Raw genomic sequence first — 24,920 nt, forward strand, 5'->3', positions numbered from 1 at the left:
AGCGTCCCACATATAAAGTAGAGGAAGATGGGCACGGATGGGAGCTCAGGGCCAGTCTTCCCCAGCAAAAAGAGGAGAATTGGCAGCAGATGTTAGCTCAGGGCTAATCTTCCTCAAAAAAAAAAAAAAAATTGTGACTCTGAACTATAGTTTGAGGGAATATGAAAGCACTCCCAGGACTCTGTCCAGATCTAGACTTGGCCCTAGGAAACTGCATTTTAAAATAAAGGCTGTAGGAGATGCTGCTGTAGGGGTTTCTGGGACCACATAGTGAGAAAAGCCATTCCAGAAATATTTTGTAAAAAGTAGTTTCATGCAGTAAATATACTTGTGGGAGACAATTTGCTTCTGGAGACCTAGGTTTAATTCTGTGTTCAGTTTACTAGCTCTGGGGTTATCCATGAGTCAAATCACTGAGCCTGAATTTCCTTTTTGCTCCATACTCGTCTAGGAAGCCACCTTGGAGTGAACTCGAAGCTGTTTAAATTTTGGAGGTCTAAGGCAGTCATTTAGTTTTCCCAGCTGTAATATGGGAAGTAGTAAGACATGTAATATTGTTTAATGGCTGGCTGGCTAGCTGCTAAATTTATGTATTTATCCTTCAAGCAGTGAAGGAGTGGTATCACTCGGAGAGACTTTGTTTTTCATTTTTATAAAATTTCCTAGCCATGATGTAAATATTCATAAAAACCTAGGGAGTATAGTCCTCATGTCTGAGTTGATGAAGGAATTGTCAGTTAGGTAGGAGAAAGACTCTGTAGGGGAGGAAGAACCATTCCCCTACCCTCTAGGTCCTTCTGGCTGGTCTAAGAATTAAATGGACATGAGACAGAATAATAGGAGAGAATTACACAGAAATGAATAACATGCATACGTGGGAGAAACCCAGGAAATCTGAGTAAGTTGCCAAAATGGTGGAAGCCACTGCCTTAAATACCATCTTCAGCTAAGGACAAAGGAGGATGTTGTGGAGAGTGGTTTGAGACTTCAGAGGGGCAGAAGGCAATTTACATGGAGGTGGAAAGGCAAATGTTGATAAACAAATGTTGACCGTGCCTTGCAAAGACAATGAGAGTTGGAGAGGACTTTCATTAAAAAGGTTCTTGTTAGGTTCCTCCCTGTCTATCACCCTAGTTTATATTATGCTATAGTTATCTTACGGTATCAGCTCCTTCCAGGAACAGGCCTTCTCTCTTACATTCTTTTAGGCAGTTAGGGGGAAGGTCAAAGTTTCTTCCTGAGTCTTTTGTTCTTAAAAAGTAGTCAAGCCAAGGAGACACATTTGGAGGTGGCAAATTCTGATGCCCCACAGCTCCTTCCATTCTGAAGCTGCAGAAGGCAGAGACTTCTGTATAACACAACTGACACACGTTTTTTTCCAACAACTGGAGTATCGTAAGATACTTTCAGTTGAGAGGTTGTTGTCATGTCCAGTGAAAGTGAGCTGCAACTTGGAAAGACCTATAATTCTGATTGGTTGTCTTCCTTAACAGTTTGTTATCCTGGTAGTAATAAAGTGACATACCTTGATAAAAGTAAACAATACTTGATAAATACTGTGATACTATGAAAGGTATAAATACCACCCTTACACCCAAGTAAGGGGACCCTGCCCTTGGTGCTGTGCTTTAGAGGGCCCCACATTTCACAGACACAAAAAATGTAAATTTTTAAAAGAACACATGGCATCTCTGTTACTCAGAATCTGTTGCTTAATCCTGGCACGGTTGGACTTGGAACCCTGAACATCCAGCTCAGGGAAAATGTATGTCTATCTCTTGACTTCTTGGCTCAAAACAAAAGGAAATTGAATTGTATCATGAAAGTTTCTGCATTGTGAGGATGCAGGTTTTAGAGACAGACACTGCTTGGAGTACAGAGAAGATGTGAGCGGCAGAAGCAGTTAGATCAGAGTAAAGGAAAATTTACTGAACTGGTCAAAGCCTTCCTCTCAACCTGGATGTAATAGGTTCTTGCATAATGAAGAATTATTTTCCAGCACAGTAGCACCAGCTGCCTATTTTTTTGCTTCTCTTCTTATTCTAATTCCTGGCTCAAGAAGCACTCATGAATTAGTGTGGTGTTTGCAACAGTTGCGTATGGTGGTTGAATAACATTCTGCTTACTAAGAAATTCACAGTACTCTAAAACGTGTACACTTGTAGATTTAGATTTAGACATTGAGTCAAATTTTCTTCTGCATTTGGACTCTTCCTTTGGGAAATTTACTGATGAATGGTTCCTGGGTATGGGTGTTTAAAAATAAAATCATGTGGGAACAGATTTTCATATCCATCCTCTATTCAGAAAATAGAATACAGAATATCTCTAACATATGTATTGAGTGAAAAGCAATGACAGTATTTACAAAGCTGGTCATAAGAAGGACATGATACAATGAAAACAAACTTAGAGTTAAAAATAGAAGATGATGAAAGAAAAGCTTGCTTTCTTTTTATACATTTGAAACAAGAGTGCTCATTCCCTATTCTATATTGAAATATAATTCACATACCATACAATGCAGCCATTCAAAGTGTGCAATTGAAGAGTTTTCAGCATTTCACAGAGCTGTGAACTGTCACCATAATCAGTTTTAGAACATTCCCATTACCCCCAAAAGAAACCCCATACTCCTTTGCTATCATCTCCAGTCCTCTCATTTTCTCCCAGCCCTAGGCAACCACTAATCTACTGTGTGTCTGTATAAATTTGCCACCTCTGGACATTTCCTGTAAAGAGAATCGAATAATCTGTGACCTTTCATGACTGGCTTCTTTCATTTAGCCTAATGTTTTCAAGGTTCGGCTGTGTTGTGCATGTATCAGTAAGTACTTCATTTATTTGTATTACCAAATAATACTCCACTGTATGGATGTACATTATTTAATATATCAGTTCATTGGTTGATGGATCCACTTTTGAATATTATAAATAATGCTACTATGAACATTCATATACAAGTTTAGGTGAATATGTTTTTATTTCTCTTTGGGTATATACCTAGGGATGGAATTGCTGTGTTATATGGTAACTCGACATTAAACCGTCTGAGGAGCTTCCAGACTATTTTCCAAAGTCATTGCACCAGTTTACATTAGAGATATTAGTCAGCTTCCCTGTTTGCAGCCTCCCAAGAAGGTGTAGATTACCAGCAAGGAGGCAGCTGCTCTGTAAATTCTAAGGAAAATGTCTAATTAGTCAAATTAAGTTATCTCTCCCCCAAAATAAATGATGGAGGAAATGGTGGAGGAAGGGAGGAAACAGGAGCATGTGGTCTCTACTTGGAACCCACATTTCCCAGATTGGCATCCAAGGTTGAAGATGCACATGGTAAGGATCCTAACAGTCTTATTTCTGTTTATCTTTAGGATTCTAACACTTCCATGCTTCTGGTCTTAGTGGAAGCAGATTGTGCAAGTCAGTTGACCAGAGGTGGGAGGAAAGATGAAAGTGGAGCGTGACTCAAGGTTGGCTGCCCCAGGGACTGTGTTTGAGCCCTATGGAAAAAGGCGCTACTAGCAGAGGCTGATGAATCTTTCACTGAGGACTCTGAGGCTGAGGAGTAATTAGTAGTACTTGGAACACAGACAGGAATGAGAGAAATGTTCCTCCCGCCTTCATGGGCACTGAGACACTTGAGAACATTTTTGGCAGGGATATCAGTACTCTGAAGGTGGCAGTCAAATACAGAGAATGATGAGATGTGTTGAAGCAGTTTTGAGGACAGAGGACATTGATGGGTGTGGGTGCTGGAGCAATACCAATAGCAGATGTGATTAGATGATTCTGACGGACTTGTTCATCAACACTGAGGAGACACCTACTGGGGGCTTGTTATCTACCTGGGTGAGGATATGAGGGGAGTCAAATGTCCTGCACTGGGAGGTGTGGTTAAGAGCCAGGGAATTCAAGTCATTCCAATTGATGTGGCTCATTTCTTATCCCTGATAATGAGATTTCAGGAAACATGAGCTACGCTCATAATTTTCCTTATTGTTTTTCAGTCATTTCTGTTAGCTTTAAGTCTTCAATTAAATATCAAGTATAATATGTCATATATCTCTTCCCTAGCCTTTCCTCCTCTTTCCTTTCAGGGTCCTGTTCCAGCAAGGGTTTGGGTGGCATGCCATGCAATGACAAGATTACATACACCTGGTGTACCTTCTTTAGCCCTCTACAGGTGCCAGTGGTCCTCTCTCAAGGTCAGCTTACCTGCCCATCTTACCTTCCACTCAGAACACTCCTGGTTTTCCTCCCCAGGCACCAGATCCAATAATAAGTCACTCAGGCAAAGTGAGCTAAACCTTTCCCCGGGATGGATGCTTGTCCAATTCAGTCCAATGGAATGAGTTTACCTTTGCAGCTGGTGTGAATTGTGTTTTCCACCAGAGGCCTCTTGACAAACAAGAGTGACTTCAGGGCTTTGTGTCTCTTTCTATTTTGTACTTAATAGGGAAAACTCTCCAACATCCTTTAGAATGCCTCCAGGAGGGGGCATAACAGAATTGGCCACACTTCGTCATTTCTCATAATGAAGGCTCAGAAGAGGACAGAGAATGTGGACACAGGATGTTAACAAGATATAACAGAGAAGGGCAGCAACCCACCCTCTGTCAGTGTGGGGACAGGGTATTTGTGTATATGAAGCTGTGTGGTGGTGGGTGTCAGGGTAAGCCTGGACTCTTAAGGCTGTAGAAAAAAATGTTTCTTTTGTTCAGTGGTCATGATAGTAGACCAGTCTGGGTTCTGTGGAGCCAGTTCATCCCCAGGGTAATGTTTCATTTATGCGTAGCTGAGTCTGGAAGACTTAAGGTACAGCAAAATTTCAGAAAAACCAGAACACTTGTTTATGTTCCATCACGCCTAAGTTATTCATTAATTAAATCTGTGTATTTTTTCAGGAATCCATACTTTGCATATTGATGATCTCAAGTGCACACACACTATTTTTAATACAGATAATAACATGAAAACCGTGTTACAGTTAGAATTTTTAATTTAAAAACAGCTTGAATTTTATAGGATAATCCTTTAATTCCTTAATAAAATGTTAATATCTACTTAAACTAATTGAAATATAATTTGACATATAACATTCTGTAAATTTAACGTCTACAACATGTTAATTTGATGCATTTTTATATTGTAATATGATTGTCATTGTAGTGATAGCATGTCTATTACACTATGTAATTATCATTTCTTTTTTTGTGGTGGGAATAATTGAGATCTTATCTCTTAGTAAGTTTGATGATTCTAATACAACATTGTGCCTATAATCACTATAGTGTGCATTAATTAGATCTCTAGGACTTATCCACAAGTTTGCAACTTTATACCCTTAAACAACATCTCTCCCATTCCCCCACCCCCAGGCCCTGGTAACCACCATTTAAATTTAAGCTAATTCCAACAGGCAAACATTTTGCAACCCAGAGGGTGGCTGGTGATCTCATGCTGGCCCAGCTGACTCTGTTTTGCTTCACACTAACCTTGATGTTGCAGGTCATGCAGTATTTACCTAGAAAATCCCAATGACCACAAGCATACCATGAATTTTGTGGTTTCCCTGAAGATTTGAATCCTCTTTCTTTTGTTCTTCACATGCTGTATTATGATTCCAGGCAGGGCAGAGAGGAGGTAAAATTTCCCTGCGTGGCTCCTGAAACTCTGCTATTGTGGTTGCCTGGACCGCATTGCTTCTGCTAGATATGTGCCTTCTAGATTTGACCTGTTCTCTGCTCTTTTTTTCAAACTATGTTCCCACCTCAGTTAATGGGACACTTGAACCCATGTTATGTAGGAGAGTCTAGATTGAGGATTGCCTGGGGAGGAGAAGGGGGAAGGAGGCAGAAGTGAGAGAGGGGACACCAAGCCCTCTCTAAGCTTTGTTCCTCCAACCTTTGGATGGACGCAGCACATTAGTGCCTATGCAGGGCTGAGCTGTACAGGATCTAAAACGACTCCAAGGATGGAAAAACATTGTAAAAATGGACCACATTGCTACCGGTGTGAGCAATCTGGCTGCTTTATATCAACATAGAAACATACCCCAGGCATCACCCTATGCAGGGTGACTAAGCAAATGTCCCTGTGCAAACCGCTCCCAAGAATTCCATTGGAAAATAGCCCCTTTACCAAGCCCCAGGACCTAACCCCAACCTAATGCCTGTCCCAGAACTCCTTGAGCAATTCAAGTGTTAACACCTGGCCCAGTAGAATTCTCCATAACCCTGACCTAGTACGGTGGCCAGTGTCTTAGTGCATGCCTATGCCACACCAGTTGTTAAATATTTTGAATACGAACTTGGTTGAGGGGTTTCAGCTCCCTTCTAGCAGTAGCCCTGAGGGCGCCATGTCCAGGTTCCTCATTCCTCAGCTAAAGATGCTGAAGGGATGAGGCTTCCAGAGTCCAAATCCCTTTCAGAGTTTTCGTCTCCTTGTCCCGTTTCTCCGTTTACCTCCTGAAGAAACGCCAAGAGATGCAAAGCCTCAGAATCGGCTCTGTTTCTAGACAGTCTGGTTTGGGCAATTTTTTCCAGCTTGTTTTTCATCTTTTCTTTCTCCTTGGACTCCTGGTTTATTTTCACACCCTCTATAAAATGGTGGATGGCCTTGTCTTCACACTTCATTTGATACAGCTGAAAGTTCCCATATCGCAGATGGAGCACTTGTTTGGCTACAGAAGTAAGCTCTTTGCTGAATTCTTTTTGGAAGTAATACTCTGCTTCCTCATACTGCCCTGCTTGTGCATAGAGGCAGGCAAGATAGGAGCAGGCATGAGAGAGATTTCCACTGATCTCATCAGCTTTCTTTAAATGATCCACAGCTCGTCCTATTAGTTCCTGTACCTTCTCTCTTTTCCCGTACACCTCATTCTCTCCTACCTGCTGTATTTCGAGGAGTTTTGCCCTATAGCAGCACCCAATATGGTAATGCAGGTGGGCATTGTTTGGCATGAATTCTACAGCCTTTCTAAGCAGTTCTATAGCTTTGTCCAGGGCACCTTTGCTTCGATACAGCCTTGCTGCACTGCGAAGCACATCTGTTGCATGCGGGGCTTTCTCCAAAGCTTCTTCAACTAACCTCTCTCCTTCACCTTCTTCGCCCAGCTTTTGAAGTTTAAGAGCCAAGAGGACTTTAACATACTGGTTGTCAGGATTCAGCGAAATGGCTTGCCTCAGAGAGTCAACGGGATTCTGAGGCAGTGGCCAGTTATCTAGACGGTAGCTCGCAATTGCCAATCCAGGGGTGAATTCTGGGTTCTTTGGGTTCTTTTCCAGAGCCTTCTGAAAACATGCTTTTGCCCTTTCATTTTGGTTTCCTCCACACTTTAACCGTGACCACCCTTCCTCACAATCTATTTCAGGTCTTTCAATTCTATAATGGCTGGAAAACTTCTTGCACACTTGTTTCACCTTGTCTACATAAATCTGAGCTTCCAAGAGTCTGCCCATGTGATAATAGACCCAGGCATAGTTTCCCCATGTGACCAGACTTCTGATTTCTGCTTGGTCAGCGTGCTCTCGCTGGATTAACTCCTCAGCTTGCCGTAAGCACTCCAGGGCTGCCTCGTTTTGGCCTCTGTGGTGTTTTATGTAGGCCGATATATTGTACATCGTGGCTTTGAATTCACTGTTCTGAAACTCAATTTGGTTACACACTCGGTCTTCAAAATTATCCAAGGACTTTTCTCCTTCTAACAAGTTCCAGGTGAAATGGCATTTTAGTTGCCTCAGGCTGCTCTCCAAGGAGTTCTTTGTGGTCTCACTGTAGGGAAAAACACAAAGATGGACATTTTGAGACATAGCGCAGATTCGGTTGGCAAGAAATGGGGAGTATGGCAAATAGGATTCTTTTCCTCCTAAAGGGCGTTTGCCCCAATCAAAAAGGAAAATTCTTTTTTTCTCTTTCTATATTTTGGCCTGTGTTAAATGCTGAGGGAAGCAGGAATGGGTGACAATAGCAGCAAAAGAGTTAGGGGGAGGGAGTGGGCAGGTCTCTGAGCCTGGGGCTGTTTTCCTGAGTAAGGCAGTTTTTGTGAGGTAGTGCTGGCCCTCCGCTTTCTGCTTACGAGGGCCTCTGCAGGGGCTGCCAAATCTGAGGGAAGTGGTTTCAGCAGAGGTTAGATTTTAGGTAATTTTTAAGTCTATTTACTTGCTTTTTGTTTCTGTTCTTCATTTTTACCTAGCATTTACTTTTGTATTTTGAAATTTTAATTGTATAATTTTCTATTCTTTTAATGTTTTGCCATCCTGATTTTAATCTCTTTTTATCCATCTGAAATTCAACTCCATTTTTTGTCTTCTATATTTTTAATTCCTTAGTTCTCCTTAATTTGTCTTTTTAAATCTTTATTACTTTCTATTTCCTGTCTAATTATTTGAGCTTGTCATATATCTTTAATTGATTCTTTTTGTTTATCCAAATTTTTCTATTAAATTGTTTTTGTCTTTTTATTATTTTGACATTCTATATTCTCATTTTTTCCTAACTTTGCCATCTTAACCATTTAAATCTTATTTTCAACCACTCTTAATTTTTACTCATTTCCCCTGCTTTTGTATTATTCTACCTCCTAACTTTTTTATTATTATTATATATGTTAGCAATGTCTTAAAATTTTATTTTGGAATAAAATATAATCAATTTTTGCTCCCCCCTCCCCCCTCTACTTCTTAGCCTGGTGATTTCTGTTCTTAGCATGTCTCATTGAATTAATCTATTAATAATTCTACATTTGTTGCTTTAATTTTCTTTTGAAATTTTATTGTTGCTCTCCTGTGGTTTGCTTTCATAATGGGGTTAGAAGTGTGGCTACAGGAGGAGGCCCACAAGACAGCTAGCATCTTTTCTTATGGAAAATGCTCTTTTTCCTTTAGTGCCCTTGCAACTCTTCTGGAAAGATTTTCCATTCTCTTTTGTGTTGATCCTCAAAAGAAACAAACAGACAAACAAATATGCAAAACCAACCAAATAGAAACAGCAAACAAATAAACAAAAAGCTCATCTTGAATAACTTTGGAGATGTGTAGGTTAAAAATCATTAATTGCCTAAAATTGTTTCTCTACATTATCTATGTATTAAAATACCTGAAATTTAGCTTTTTCTCACTTAAAAAAAGTTTTTTTTCATGGTATATATGAATTAACTCTTTTATCAGGAGCTGATATTCTAAATATTATGGATTCTGACATAGAGAACCAGTAGACATCTGGGAAGTCATGTTATGTGGCAAGGATCACTTTTGAAATACTTGTCCAAATGGAAAATTCTATTCCCCCATTTTCTTCCTGCCCCCTATCTTTCACTTTTTATAGCCCCCTTCCATCCCCTAATTTGATTGGACCAGGGCTGGGCACCCAAACTCAAGTGAAAGCTGGAAACGAAACTGAGAGGGAGTGAGGGAGCTAAAGCCCGTTTTTACATGTTAAAAAGAGTGCTGTGCATGCTGGTGGTCTGATGGTGACCATATTCTGTAATATATCGTGCAGAGTGAGTGACCCAGATGCACACGGAGAAGACACAGAGTCTGGGTCCCTCAAGCTCTCCAGTGTTCGTTCTACTCCTCCTGGGGTTGCTATAGACCTATGCATAGGTCCTGTCAGCCATTCCAGGAACTTTAAATCAGTTCCTGCTCATATCTGTTACTTGAAACAAGTGGAGACTTAACTCCCTCGAGCAGAATAAACAAAAAACAGGAGGGAAAATGGGTAGGAGTTTCTGCTCAGGGAAGGACCCACTGTCCTTTAAAACCCCGGGGCAGGTCTTAGCGAAGATCCAGGTTGTCTGAGCCTCTCCATGTAACATGGGGGGAGGGGGCAGGGAGCCCAAGAGAGTGCCTGCCTTGGTATCTGGCGTTGTAATGACAGCAGTCTTCCCTTGAAAAGTTCATGTCCAATCTGATCTACTTTCCTTCTCAGTGAGGTTACAGGAAGATTCCCTTAGCACATAAGCTCTTTAGCTCCTGTCTCATTTTATAAAAGTTACAAAGAGAGTGAATACAGTTGAAATGATCTCTAACATATAAAACAAAAACATATGGTTAGTTGTGCATTTGCAGGATAGAGACATTTAATATATACACTTAGATAAAATCCCTTTGAGCAGCCATTCAAAAGGCATCCAATTGCACTGTGTGGTTATGGGTTTTTATTTCCACTGGTAAATCAGAGGCTGGTCCCAGATACTTGCTTCCTGGACTCAGACTTGTCAGACTTCTACTCCTGATAGCTCTAGAAGTTCCAACTGTTTACACAACCACAATAATTTCGTCCCCTGCCTCTTGTCTGGATGAAAGCCACAGTGTCACCATTTGCCAGGCTCAGATCTGATGCTGCCACCACAGTGTCTTAGAGCAGTACCAGTACCACTCAGGAGCCTGTTAGAAATGTGCCTCCTTGGATCCCAACTTAGAACTACCAAATCAGATCTGGGGTAGGGGCTTGAGCCCAGGAATCCGTCTTGTAAACTCTCCAGGTGTAAACTCTTAGGCATGCTCAAAATTGAGAACCACTGTCTTAGAGCACAGGGGCAATGCCTGGTGACAGAGCCGATAGCTAAAGAATCAAAGAAAATTACAAGAAAGACTGATAAGTCTGTATTATTATGGCAAAAATTCTAAGAGAAGATCATACTAAAATTCTAAGAAATAGGAACAAGGATTCTAAAGATTCTGAGTTACTATAGAAACAGACATCTGGAAATACCTCAAATATGTTTTTTTTCTATCAGGCAGACATGCATATTAGCAGAAAAAATATTGTTTCTAGAAGAGAGATCAGGAAACTTATAGAAGGAGCGTACTGTGTCCCCTAGGAAGTAAGAGATGGGGCTGGTGTTGCTGGATTCTGTAAGCCCCCAAGACTGAGGCTTAGGCATCCTCACCCTCAAACTGGAGAAAACAGAAAGCTGCTTCCTACCCAATGAGCTAACACTTCCTCCCCAGGGCAATCTTATGTTGCCGGAGTGTGAGAGGATTTTAGAGGTGGGGACTATTTTCTCCAAGCACTCCATTTCCAATTCATAATTCAGATGGGAGGACTTTAGCCAATCAGTAGAATTTTGGGGTAAAATATATTTCGGTTGAATGAATGAATACATTTTACCAGCCGTAAGACAAATCTGAAATGAATGAACACATTAAAAGTAATATCCACCTTAGCATGAAGTAGGGTTGCTTACCTTGAATACATTTTTAACAATATCTGCTAAAAAAGAGATCTTTTGTTAGATGAGAATCTTATTAAAAGCCCCTCACTTAATCCTTTCAAATAAGAAACAAAAGAGAGACAGTCTAAAGGAGCAACTCCCCCAGACCCCAACTTTAAATGAAGCACCTGCCTGATTAAACATCGCTCTGTCTCTGCCCCTTTCCTTCCTGCCTCACTCCTCTCTGACCTCAGCGCTCAGCTTCCCCAGTAGGTGGTAAGGCTATAAACAAACCCTAAAGCAAAACAGTTCTGGAACTTGCGTTCATTGGAGCATGGCTGTTTAGGATTTGCATTCCACATTAAGATTGATTAGACATTTTCACAGAGATTAGAGAAGGGAGAATCCTTACCTCATGATTGCCGTGAACTTCTCAGCTGTTCTGAAAGGCTGCAGTTTAGGCTACTGTGCTCTTCAGAAATCTCCTCTGCCTCAAATAATTGCCACAGAGACCTATATATGGAAGCATCACCTGATTCCATAGCCTCATTTCCTCTGCAATTGATTTTAGGCCAGAGAAATTGAAACTGGAAAGTGAAATTGGCAGAGCTCTAAGAGAAAATGAATCTTGAGTAAGAGGCAAGACCATTTGGGGCCCCTACCCCCACTCTATGCAGTGAGTCAGAAGAACTTCCTCTTGGTGAACTATATCATGTCTTAGATCAGCTGAAGGAGGGAGCCCAACTTGGAGAAGGATACATTTACCAAGCACCCTGCCTCATTATTGCAATGTTAACCCATCCTCACCGTGCCCACCCTTATTACCAATGTGTCCTGCAGGCCACTGTAAGGAGCAGTTATGTGACCTCCACAGGGCAGGAGTTTTCATCTGTTTCATTCACTGCTGAACCTCCAGTCCCTGCAATAATACCTGGCACATGGCAGGCATTCAAAATGTAGTTGCATGAATGAATACCTGATTAGAACCATGGGCTCTGATGTCAGTCTACCTGGAGTTGAAACCAGGCTCCATTTATATGCTGTGGCACTGTGGAAATTATTAAAGTCTCTGTGTTCTAGTTTGTTCTCCTGAGAAATGGGGATAATACTGCTACCAATTCATAATGGTGTTGTGAGGACCAAATGGATTAATACATAATATCCTTAGAATAAGGCCTGGCACATAAGTAAATGTTAGTGTTTATTATAATTAAGAACTAAAATCATTACCCAAAGAGACCAGAAGGGAAACTTTTTATGTTTGCTTTTTCCAGAGCTTTAGTTCCTCTAACATTCCACAATCCATCATGACCACTAATCTAAGCCAAACAATTCCTAACATCTCTGCACATTCTTGGCTTCCCTGAGCTCAATAACATTTTAAATCTCCATGGGTTACCCTGGTATTCAGCACTCACACATGGCAATTTGCAGCCATAGCGATTTGTTATGATAGAAGAAATGTGATTTCTTTGCTTTTTTCTTATTCATACACTTAATCACAAAGGGATTACAATGTACATAGACCCAAGGGAAAAAAGGTAATAGCACCAGGTGTCTTTGAGGTCAGGAAATTACACAGAGCATAGGTGAAACATATTCTCTGATAAAACTGAGGTTGCTAAGGTGGGCTATTCAGTCTTGGAGAAAGCATTCATTATTGTGGATTTTTCTGCTTTGGGCAGCGTGGAAGCAGAAGCTATGCTTCTTGACAATCCTCTATCCTTTTATTAGAATACACAGCTAAGCCTATCCCAGTTGGAAACCCTTACTTTTAGATCTCACTCAAGAGTTACAAGTTCTTAGTTCTATTTACAAATTCTATTATGTATTTATAGAAATGTATGTCAAATTACAAGAAATGCTGAAATATGAAACTAGGAACATTGTGGGTTTTGTTTTGTTTTTTGGAATTTGCATCCAAGAAAACTATTGTATAGAAATGTTTAAATCTTATTAATAAAGGTACTGGCTGGGAGAAGCACAGAGAAGGCACATGGTCAGTGAGTTTTGAAAGTGCCTAAAGGTACTGATTTACTCTTCAGAAATCTGTGTGGCCAGTGCCTGTGTATAATGCTACCACGATAGGGTTCTAACAGTTGTGAGAAAACACGGTATGATTGCAAAATAGAAACCGGAAAGGAAAAGCAGTTTTTCCTGGCAATATTGCTATTTTGAGAAAAATGAAACTGACTCAGTGAGAGTTCTGTTTACTCTGGTTGTTACAAATACTGATGTGTCAGTGTCCTAGAATATATGCCTAGGGCTGCCCCTGTCTCAACCTAAACTAAGACTCCGTGTTTGCTGTACCCAGAATGAGGAAAGCCAGCTTGAGGGGCTGCATCAGCTACAAAGAGGGTATAGTATACCAGCTCTCACATGGTCATCAACCACCAGCAGTACCAGCATGATCATGGAACCAGCTAGAAATGCAAATTCTCAGAATCCATCCCAGACCTAGTGAATCAGAAATGCTAGGAGTGGGACCAAGCAATTCATGGTCTGCTTAGATGTAAGGGGCAGTTGGGAAACGTAGATCCAGACTAGGAAGCCCCCCTCGCAGTAACAACTTCATACTATGGAAGCAGGAGCACTCATTTGGGTGGGCCAGAGCTGTTTCTATCACACTGTCTGCTCTGGCCCTAATATCCATAACGTACCCTTCCCAAACACAGAGCATACTCAGACCTTTCCCAAGGGAGTCAACTCAGAGTCAAGGCAATCATTGCACCAGCTCATGGTCAGAGATCTCTGGGTGATTCACTGTTCTCCTCAATGGTCTGGGTGTGACTCCTTGTGATCTGGTGATAAAAAACTAAAAGACTAGATGAGACTAGGTAATTCATGTGAACCATGTACAATGGTAGGGCGTGATAACCATAATACATTCTAATTTGAAAAACAGGAACAGGGAGTCACCTCAGAGGTCACGAGTTGGTAGCAATGATGAAATTCTGCTGGATAGGCATTCTGAAGACCCTCTGTCCTGGCAATGGTGGAAGTTTCTCAGTTAGACCCTGATTCTGCTCTCTGATGGGAACTCTCTTGCGCTCGTTCTCCACATCCCCGGCTCCATCCTCTGGGAGGTTCCTTTTGACATTGACTCTCTTATTCTGACCTCTTCTGCTATGGGGTGGGGATTCTGTTTTCACCTTGTTGGTCCCAGAGACCCCTGTCCTCATGTAGAAACTTTATTGGTAATATCCCTTTGAAGAGCATTTAGGCAAAACATTAGTACACTCCAAGAATGCCTCAAATGTTTGTCAATGTTTGATTCTGAGAATAAAAAGAGTTTTAGAAGTAGATTATCATGGAAGCATTGGTAGGTAAAAGAGAAGTGAAAAAGGCCACATAATGGTACAAGGGACAACAAGGATAGTCAGAGGAAATGTTTATGTGTTCTCTACTTGTATATTAACTCTGGATTTCTTTTGAAGCTGGCAGTAGGAGCATTTGCACCTCTCTTATCAGCTGCCTCACCAGGTCTCTGGAAGCAACGCTTTTAGAGTCTTTCACAGTTTCCAACCAGACTTTGCACCTTTCTTTTTTTTCTTTTCTTTTTTTTTTGAGGAACATTAGCCCTGAGCTAACATCTGCTGCCAATCCTCTCTTTTTGCCGAGGAAGACTGGCCCTAAGCTAACATCTGTGCCCATCTTCCTCTACTTTATATGTGGGATGCCTACCACAGCATGGCTTGCCAAGCAGTGCCATGTCTGCCGGGATCCGAACCGGCAAACCGTGGGCCGCCGAAGCAGATCGTTTGAACTTAACTGCTGCGCCACCGGGCTGGCCCTGCACCTTTCTTTAGACTCCTTTTGTACTTCCTAAAGGGCTAGAGGCAGAGACCCCCAAATTCATGCAAGTCCAAGCAACACAGGCTAAAATTGCATCTCAGTGTCAGGGGAGGAAGGTATCACTATGAAATAAAAACCCTGGTCCCTGCCTTTCTGGAGTTCCTAATATGATTGCAGGATTAAACTTTCACACACTAATAACAGAGAGGAAAGCCCTTCAAAACTGGAAAGCGGGGGCCGGCCCCATGGCCGAGTGGTTAAGTTCACACTCCACTTTGGCTGCCCAGGGTTTCGCTGGTTCAGATCCTGGGCGCGGACATGGCACCACTTGTTAGGCCATGCTGAGGCAGCATCCCACATGCCACAACCAGAAGGACCCACAACTAAAAAATATACAACTATGTACTGAGGGGATTTGGGGAGAAAAAGCAGGGAAAAAAAAAAAAAGATTGGCAACAGTTGTTAGCGCAGGTCCCAATCTTTAAAGAAAAACAAGGAAACTGGAAAGCACATGGAATGGATGAAGCTATTTTTGGGAAAGGAGACGACTGAAATTGTGTGTGTTGTCAACAGAAGCACAATATTGTAGTGTGAACTATTAAACATGTATGCTTTTCATCTTGGTACACTCTCATTTATCACGTTACTTGGCACCCATTGGGAACCCAAGAAAAGTTTGTTGTACAAAAAAGTAAATTCCCTAATAGTGATGGCAAAAGAGACAGAGGAGAGTGGTCAAACGGAGGAAAGTGGTCAGAGTAAACTTCCAGGAGGCAGTTACATTTTCAAAAATCAATTTTGATGAACAAAATTATGGGTAGGTGAAAAGAGTTGGAGAACATTTTGTGTATTGTTGAGGTGGGGTGACTGGGTGGGTGGTGGTAGAGATTAAGTCATGGGGAAGGACCTGGAAATAGACACTAGTCAATTATGTGCAGAGATTTTTAAACATTGATTAGTGTGGTCTGCACATGATAGGAACTAAATGCAGAGTGGACACCAATGAGGTGGTCACAGCATTCTGCCCTGACCATCTTTGTTTTGAATTTATTTTGTTACTTACTTTATTTCACTATGTAATATTTGCTCTTGGAATCAAATTCAAAAAGATATACAGTTGAAAGTAAGCCTTCCTCTGATACAGACTCCCAGACAACCACTTTCCTCTTTAGAGGCTACTCCAGAGGGAATATATCCTTCCTAAATATTCTATGCATACTTGTGATATGCTTTTTCTTTTTTTCTCCCTCCTGCCCTTCCTTCCTTTGAATAAAGCATGCTGTTCACACTCTTCTGCAGTTTTATCTTTTCATTTTTAATATATCTCAGAGATAGTGTTCTATCTATATTTTTACATTTAGAACTGCTGTTTTATTTAACAATAGGTAATGCTATTCCATGTATGAAATATTAAGTTAAATTACTGAGTCCCCTAAAGATGGATATTTGAATTGTTTTCACTGTTTTGTTATTATAAACAAAGCTTCATGAACATCCATGTACATGTCTTTGTGTGCACATGCAAATACAGAGTAAATTAATAAGAGTGGAATCTCTGGGGCAAAGATTCTTGTATACTTAATTGCCAGCAACAAATTCCCTCAGCTATACAATGTACAATCTCAATAGCAATGCGCAATAGAGCCTGCTTACCCACATCCTTGTTACTACACTCTTAGAGAAAGTGTTTTCTTTATTGACCTGAGATGGTCTCCCTTGTAGTGTTGATTTGCTTTGCTCTTAATAGGAATGACATTGATAATCGTTTCATAGGTTTAAAGTCATTTTCATTTCCTGTCCGTGACTTTTGCCCATTTTTCCACTGAGTTGATTTTTCTTTTATTTAGAGGCAGATGTAGAATTGAACCCAGGCAGTCTAGCTTCACAGCTTACACTCTTAACTAGCAGTCTAAAGCTATAGGTAGCAGCTATGTAAATATAATTCACTTGTTAAACAAGTATTTGAAATACATACACGTATGAGTATGTGTCTTGGTACATATACATGTCTACAAATGTTTGTTGAACAAATAAATGAATTTACGTATTTATATCTCTGTCATTCACTTGTTAAATAGGTATTGGGGCAGGTGTCATTTTAGGCAGTAGGGATAAAGCAGTGAAGAAGACACACAGATCCTTACTCTCAGCTCACATTCCAGTGGAAGAAGACACCATTAAATGAAAATATGGGAGAATACAAGAAAATATCCTTGTGTGACACTATCCGGTCATGATTACTGCTGTCCTGATGAAATTAAAACTGAGAGTATTAGTCAGGATCCGTCTGGGTATTTGGTGGTGATGAGGGGGGAGCTAGAGTTATTTTAAGTAGGGTAGTTTGAAAAAGACTCCCTGAGGAAGAAACATTTAAGCTGCAACCTAAATGACAAGAAAAAACTAGGTCTTCAAAGATCTAGAGGTTGGGGGAACCTTTCCTGGCACAGAGAGGAGCAACTGCAAAGGCCCTGAGGCAGGAATGAACTTGGCATGTTTAAAAAAAAGAAGCTGAGGGCCAACCCCGTGGCCGAGTGGTTAAGTTTACTTGCTTGGCCGGTTTCAGGGTTTCGCCGGTTCAGGTCCTGGGCGCAGACATGGCACTGCTCATTAGGCCACATTGAGACAGCATCCCACATACCACGACTAGAAGGACCCACAACTAAAATATACAACTATGTACTTGGGGAATTTGGGGAGAAAAAGCAGAAAAAAAAGAAGATTGGCAACAGTTGTTAGCTCAGGTGCCAATCTTAAAAAAAAAAAAGAGAAAAAAAGCTGATGCATCTGATGCAGGGGGAGGGTCATGTGAGATATGTCTCAGAATCAGCCAAGGACCAGATCACTTGGGGCCTGTCAGATGGGATAAGAAGCATGGATGTTGTTCTAAGTGACATATGAAACAATGGATAGGGGTGTGTATTATGGGAGAGTTTAAGCAGAGGAGTGACTTGATTTTATATATATTTGGACAAAATCATTCTGGCTGTATGGAGAATGGATTTTAAGAAGTCAAGTGTGGAAACTGGTAGACAGGTTAGGAAGCTATTGTCTAGGCAAGGTCCAGGCAAGGACTGATGGTGGCCAAGATTAGTGTGATAGCGGAAGAGACAGAGAGAAGTGAACAGATTTGGGGTATATTTTCTTTGTTTTTTAAAGATTTTATTTTTTCCTTTTTCTCCCCAAAGCCCCCCGGTACATAGTTGTGTATTCTTCGTTGTGGGTTCTTCTAGTTGTGGCATGTGGGACGCTGCCTCAGCGTGGTCTGACGAGCAGTGCCATGTCCGCGCCCAGGATTCGAACCAACGAAACACTGGGCCGCCTGCAGCGGAGAACGCGAACTTAACCACTCGGCCACGGGGCCAGCCCCAGATTTGGGGTATATTTTTGAAGGCTGAGTCAACAGGACTTGCTGATTATTGGATCTGGGGTATAAGGTAAAGAGAGAACTTAGGATTATAGTAAGTTTTTGGTTTGAGCAACATGATGGACATAGTAACACTTACTGAGTTGAGGAAGACAACAGGAGAAATAGGTTTATGGGAGAAGCCAGGAGTTCTGTTTTGGCATAAATTGAGATGTTCATTGGACATCCAAGTGGAGCCATTAAGGCAGTAGTTGGATAGATGAGTCTAGAGTTCAGAGGTCAACCCTGGAGTGATAAATCTGGAAGTCCTGACCATATAGGTAGCTCTGAAAGCCTTGGGTCTGAATGCCATTACCTATAGAGGGAATGTCGACGTAGAAGAGAGGGCATGCCCAAGAGAACCTTGGGGCACTGTGACTTTCAGAGATTGGATAGAAGATGAGAAGCAGCAGAGAGGGCTGAGAAGGAGTGGCCAGTGAGGAAGGAAGACAACTCCATGGTAATGCTGCCCTAAGAACTAGTGAAAAACAAGAACAAAAAAAGAGGTTTCAAAGAGGAAGTGGTAAAGTTAGTTCTTGAAAAAAGGACTAAAATGAGGACATAAAAGTGGCCACTGGATTTGGCAACATGTTGGTCATTGGTGACTTTTGTAAGAGATGTGTGTCAAGAGAGATGGCGGGAAATGCTCATTTGGAATGAGTTGAGGAGAAAACAAGAAGTGAAGAGGCAATTCTAACAAGTTTCACTGTGAAAACAGAAAGCTGGGTGGGTATAGCTTGAGATAGATAAGGGGAGATTGTTTTGAAACTGGGTGATATTAATGAATGTTATATGCTAATGGGGGTGATTCAGTAGGGATGGAAAAACTGATGATACAAAAGAGCTGATAATAACTGGAGAGTCTTTGAGTAGGTGAAATACGATGTAAATCAAAACAAAGTTGTGATGCTTTTTAAAAATTTACAATAGGGATAATTCTTCCAAAATTATGGAAGGGGATGCAGGCTGAGGGCACATAGTTAGGCAGGGTGAAGATTTGGTAGTGAAAAATGAGGATGGTTTTATAAGTTTGCTTCTTAGGGAAGATATACACCAAAATGTTAGTGATGCTTTTCATTTTTATTTACTTCTTTGTGTTTCTCTCTCCTCTGCCCCTCAGTGTTTGCTTTTGACTATGCATTTCTAAAAATCAAGTAATGTATGTGTCATAAGATCATGGAATTAGTACTAGATAGTTTCCATTTTCCCCTTCAGATCCATTATTCATCCTTCTCCACCTGCCTTTGTAGACATCAGTGATCTCCACAGTCTCTGGCTTCTCAGTGGGTTTGGCCAAAAGGAAACACAACAAGAGATCAGAGAGAGGGAGCAGTATCCTCAAATATTTACTTCTGGGGCTTCCACCCTCCAGAACTTTCCTCTAAGGAAGTCCACAGTTGCTGTTAGTTGGCCCTCTGTTTACTGTTCTCTCTTTATGTCCCTGTAACTTTTCCCTTTTCTTGCTCCTTTAGGCCCAGTATGTTGTTACCACCAAGATATTACATTGGCTCTTATTGTCTCTAAACTCAACCCACCTCTTTATTCAACTTTCTTCAATTACTCAGCTTGATTTTGGCATCATTTTCCTGCTAGGAAGCTGACTTATACAGAAAAAAAGAGGAAACCTTAAAAATCAGAACTCAGGGCCTGAGGATTTACTGAGAAATGAAATTATTGCATTCTCTTTGTGACTGGGAATTGTTTTATCTTTCTGAGTTCAGATTCCTCATATCTTTTGTGAGGATTAAATGAGATAACATATAAAAAGTACCTGTAACATTGCCTGGCACATAGGAAGCATCTGAAAATCTTATTTATTAATATCATTATCATTCTGTGTAACAACAATTTACATTAGTCAAGTGGGCCTTGCACAGGAATCATCTCATTTAATGTTTACAGCAGCCCCAGGAGGCAAGTGGTAAGTATCCCCACTTACAGATGAGGAACTGAGAGAGCTAGTTTCTTACACAGTATCACACAGCAAGAACAGTGCCATATCAATTAACCAAATGTCTGTGTGACTGAACTCCCTGATCCCTTAAGTGTTAAAACACACATGATATTTTGAGATTAGTCAGAATGTAAAGAAGAATGTTATGGTTTGAATGTTTGTCTCCTCTTAAAACTCATATGTTGAAAACTAAATGCTCAAGGTGATATTATTAAAGGTGAGACCTTTGGGAGTTGCGTAGGTCATGAAAGCAGAGTCCTAATGAATGGGATTAGTGACCTTACAAAAGAAGCCCCAGAAAGCTAGCTTGACCCTTCCACAATGTGAGGGTGCAAGGAGAAGTCTGTGACCTGCAAGAGGGCCCTCACCTGATCATGCTGGTACCCTGATCTTGGATGTCCAGCCTCTAGAATTGTGAGAAATGAGTTTCTGTTATTTATAGGCTATCCAATCTGTGGTAGTTTGTCATAGCAGTCCAGATGGACTCAGACAGAAGGGATGGCCTTGAAGGAAGGGGAAGTAGAGGAAATTTATTCCCAAGGGCCATCCTGATTTCCACTTATCTTTTTTTCCCCTAAAGATTGGCACCTGTGCTAACATCTGTTGCCAATTTTTTATTTTTACTTTATTTTACTTTATTTTTCTTCTTCTTCTCCTCAAAGCCCCCTGGTACATAGTTGTGCATTTTTAGTTGTGGGTCCTTCTAGTTGTGGCATGTGGGATGCCTCCTCAGCATGGCCTAATGAGCGGTGCCATGTCTGCACCAAGGATCCAACCTGGCGAAACCCTGGGCCGCCGAAGTGGAGCATGTGCACTTAACCACTCGGCCATGGGGCCGACCCCATTTCCCACTTATCTTAGAGAAGGATGTTCACAGAGATTTTGGAGCTCCTAATGCAAAGGGAGAAGTAAATCTCTCAGCAGAAATGCTGTTGGAGAATGGTGTGGTAATTGACTAATAATGTTTAGTGAGGTTGGTTTTTTGTTTCTTCTCTCAAGGATGGAAACCAGGGTGTAGGCCTAAACTTCTGACCCACCAAACTAGTCAGAGGAACTACAGGAAACGCTGGGGCCAAGATGTCAAGAGAAGATGAAAAGGCAATAGTTTGGGGCTGGATATGAATAGATGTCCCTTGGGAGAACTTTCACTGGGATGGAGTCTGCACAAAGCTAGTTCATTCAGATTGGCCCACAGTGAGCTTTTTATACATCTGAAGTTGGTCCAATAAGTGGAGTAACACCTGTGTCACTAACTCAGTTGATTTGCTTTACTGAGCTGGTTCTTAGGACAGATTCAAGAATTGGAACAATAACACAAATGCTCCCCACTCTATGTTGATGGGTACCATCTGATGCCATGAACCACCACCCTTTTGCTTTGGTCAGTGGTCAAGTTTTCTGTAGCCACAAAGGCAATAGTCAGGTTCCCTACAGAGATGGAGGGGAATCTGGAGCAGATGAGAAACATGACAAAAAGAGGCCACACTCAAATTCTTTTCACAAAAATCAAATGGCAAGCTAGAAGACAGAAAATAAATGATTACAACAAGTATGACAAGAAATATTATTTTTAATATGTAAAGGGCTCTAATAAATTATTTATCAAATAGTAATATGAACAGGCAGTTTAAAATTTACCAATATAGGGGCTGGCCTGTTGGCGCAGTGGTTAAGTTCGCACCTTCCACTTCTCGGCAGCCCAGGCTTCGCGGTTCGGATCCTGGGTGCGGACATGGCACCGTTTGGCACGCCATGCTGTGGTAGGTGTCCCACGTATCAAGTAGAGGAAGATGGGCATGGATGTTAGCTCAGGGCCAGTCTTCCTCAGCAAAAAGAGGAGGATTGGCAGTAGTTAGCTCAGGGCTAATCTTCCTCAAAAAAAAAAATAATAATTTACCAATATACATGTGGAAAATGGTCAGTAATAACCAAGAAATGCAAATTAAATCAACAGTATTTCAAAGCCATTTAAAACTATTCAATTACAGAATTTGTGTGTGTGTGTGTGAGGAAGATTGACCTGGGGCTAACATTTGTTGCCAATCTTCCTCTTTTTGCTTGAAGAAGATTATTGCTGAGCTAACATCTATGCCAAGCTTTCCCCTATTTTCTATGTGGGATGCCACCACAGCATTACTTGATGAGCAGTGTGTAGGTCCACACCCATGATCCGGACCTGTGAGCCCCGAGCCACTGAAGTGGACTGTGTGAACTTAACCACTATGCCACCAGGCCGGACCCAGAAAAAAATTTTTAATCATAGCTGGCAAGAATATGATGAGTTGGACACTCCTATTTATACATGAGTGTTTGGAACATATTTTGATAAAGAACTTGGCCGGTATTGTGGCAAGACTAGGAGCTTTTGACATAAAAATTTGAATTTTAGGAATGTACAGAAAATGAGATATTCAATCTAAGTTTATGATGGTCTTTTGATATCTTAGCTAGGCTAAATACAATGCCCAGTTATTGAGTCAAACGTTAATCTAGATGTTTCTGTGAACAGATTTTGTAGACATGATTAAATTCCATAATCAGTTAATTTTAAGTAAAAGAGATTATCCTAGATCATCTGGGTGGGCCTGATTCAATCAGTTGAAAGGCTTTAAGAGAACTAAGGCTTCCCTGATGAAGAAATTCTGCCTGTGGACAGCAGCTGCAGCCCACGCCCCGGAGTTCAGCTTGCCTCTCTTGATGGCTTGTCCTATGGATTTGGACTTGCCTAGCCAGCCCTCACAATCACATAGGCCACTTCCTTGCATTAAATCTCTTAGTATATATCTCCCACTGCTGCTGCTTCTCTGGTTGAACCCTCACTGATACAAAGGTTTATGAACAAAGGATGTTCATTGCAGGATTAGTTACAACTGCTTAAAATTTTAAACAAACTAGATGATAAAGAATATATTTCAAGGTACTGTAGGACTATCAGTTGAACACATGAGTCTGTTTTAGCTCGCTTCTCAAATCCTACTAAAATGACAGAGTTTATGAAGGCTTAAATCCAGAAAGAAAAGAGAATAAAGAGAACACAAAGCAACAAAATCTTCAAAACTCTGAAAGAGATGGATAAGTGGTAATTCCTTATACTAAACCTGAGAAAACTACATCTATTAGCAGTGGAGGAAATCCAAAAAACAACCCAACATATAATGGCAGAATTCCCCAAAGGCTCAGGAATTAGTGGCATGAGGTGCTGCAGAAGTGTGTGTGTGTAGGGGTGAACAGGAGCTAAGAATATGAAGATTGATTAATACTTTTAAGAAGCTATCCCTATAGATTCTGCCTCTGGTCCTTGCAACTCCCACTCCCGAATCTCGGCAGAAGACTGTAGGTTTACTCCATAAAGAGTATAAAATAGAGAGGCCTAGAGACAAGATTAAAGGCACAGTTGAAGTCTGGAGTACTAGGCTGAAATATAATGGTTAAACGAATATTTGCGTATTAAATTTTGAGACCACATCTTCTTCCCTACTCAGCTCCAAAAAATGCTACAGCCAGGCTTATTCTTTCTAGGCAAGAGATTAGAAGACAGTTATGGAGGGAATCAAGGAAGTCCAAGAGAAAAAGCCTAAAGATACTAACATCAGGGATTCCCCAATAATATGGTACAATGAGATCACCTTATAAGGAAGACCAATCATCAAGCCCCACACGTGCTCCAAACTTCAGGTCATGCTTTGGTGTTTCACTACTAATTGTGAACCGGCATGAAAGTATCCCCAGACATTTTAGGAAAGACTGTCACATGGAGGACAGCAGCCAAAACAAGCAAATAGTTAAACTGACTTCAAGGGAGAAGAAGAGTTAAAACAGCAACACTATCATCAATAAATTGAGATGTTGGAGAAGACATTGCGTCATAAAATAAAAAAAAGGCTATGAAAAAAATGAACTTTTAAAGAACTTGGAAGAACTCTTGGAAATTAAAACAATAATTAAAGAAATGAAAAACTCAAAAGAAAGATTGGAAGAAAAATTAGAAAAAAATCTTTCAAATAGTTGAACAAATGGATAAAGACAGGAAACATAGGGTACATAAAATAAGAAAATTAGAGGATCAGTCTATGAAGACCAATATCTGAATGATAAGAGTTCTAGAGAGGAAAAAGAATATAAAAGGAAGAAAAGTTATTCAAGAAACTTCTAATTAAAAAAAGAGGAAAATCCAATGAAATTTCCCTGAACTGAAAGTTGTAAGTTTCCAAATGGATAAAAATAAACCTTTATCAAGTACTCATGGTAAACTTCTAGAACACTGGTGACAAAGAGAATTCTACAAGTTCTAGAGGGGAAAAAGGATTTATATAAAAAAGCAAGAATCTAAATGTTATTGGACCTCTCAACAACAACACTAAATGCTAGAGGACAATGGAGGAATGCCTTCAAAATACCATGGGAATATAATTCATAGTTTAGCTTTTGGATGGAGTATGAGGTCAGAACATCGTGCCCCACAGTCCACTGGGGAAGTGGGCATCAAGTGGAACTGAGGGGCTTGCCCAAACCAACAGGCCAGACAGCCTCCAGGTCCAGCTTCGGCCTGAGCTCCTGCTTGGTCCTCAGCATTGCACAAGTCTCTTACTCCCACTTCCAAGTCTCGCCAGGGA

The 24,920-nt window shown here is 40.9% G+C and overlaps 2 protein-coding genes across 6 annotated transcripts in view; one reads left to right on the forward strand and one right to left on the reverse strand.

Annotated features, from left to right (window-relative positions):
- Positions 1–24,920, forward strand: part of LIPA (lipase A, lysosomal acid type) — a 277,601-nt gene that overhangs the window by 176,300 nt on the left and 76,381 nt on the right. The window lies entirely within an intron of this gene.
- Positions 4,982–11,885, reverse strand: LOC106831954 (interferon-induced protein with tetratricopeptide repeats 2-like). Its single transcript, XM_014842452.3, has 2 exons — positions 11,568–11,885; positions 4,982–7,773 (listed from the first exon to the last, which is right to left on the reverse strand). The coding sequence occupies exons 1-2, from the start codon at positions 11,570–11,572 to the stop codon at positions 6,372–6,374; spliced, it is 1,407 nt and encodes a 468-aa protein (XP_014697938.2). The 5' UTR covers positions 11,573–11,885; the 3' UTR covers positions 4,982–6,371.

This window comes from Equus asinus, chromosome 2 (genome assembly GCF_041296235.1).
Source record: "Equus asinus isolate D_3611 breed Donkey chromosome 2, EquAss-T2T_v2, whole genome shotgun sequence".
Lineage (NCBI taxonomy): Eukaryota > Metazoa > Chordata > Mammalia > Perissodactyla > Equidae > Equus > Equus asinus.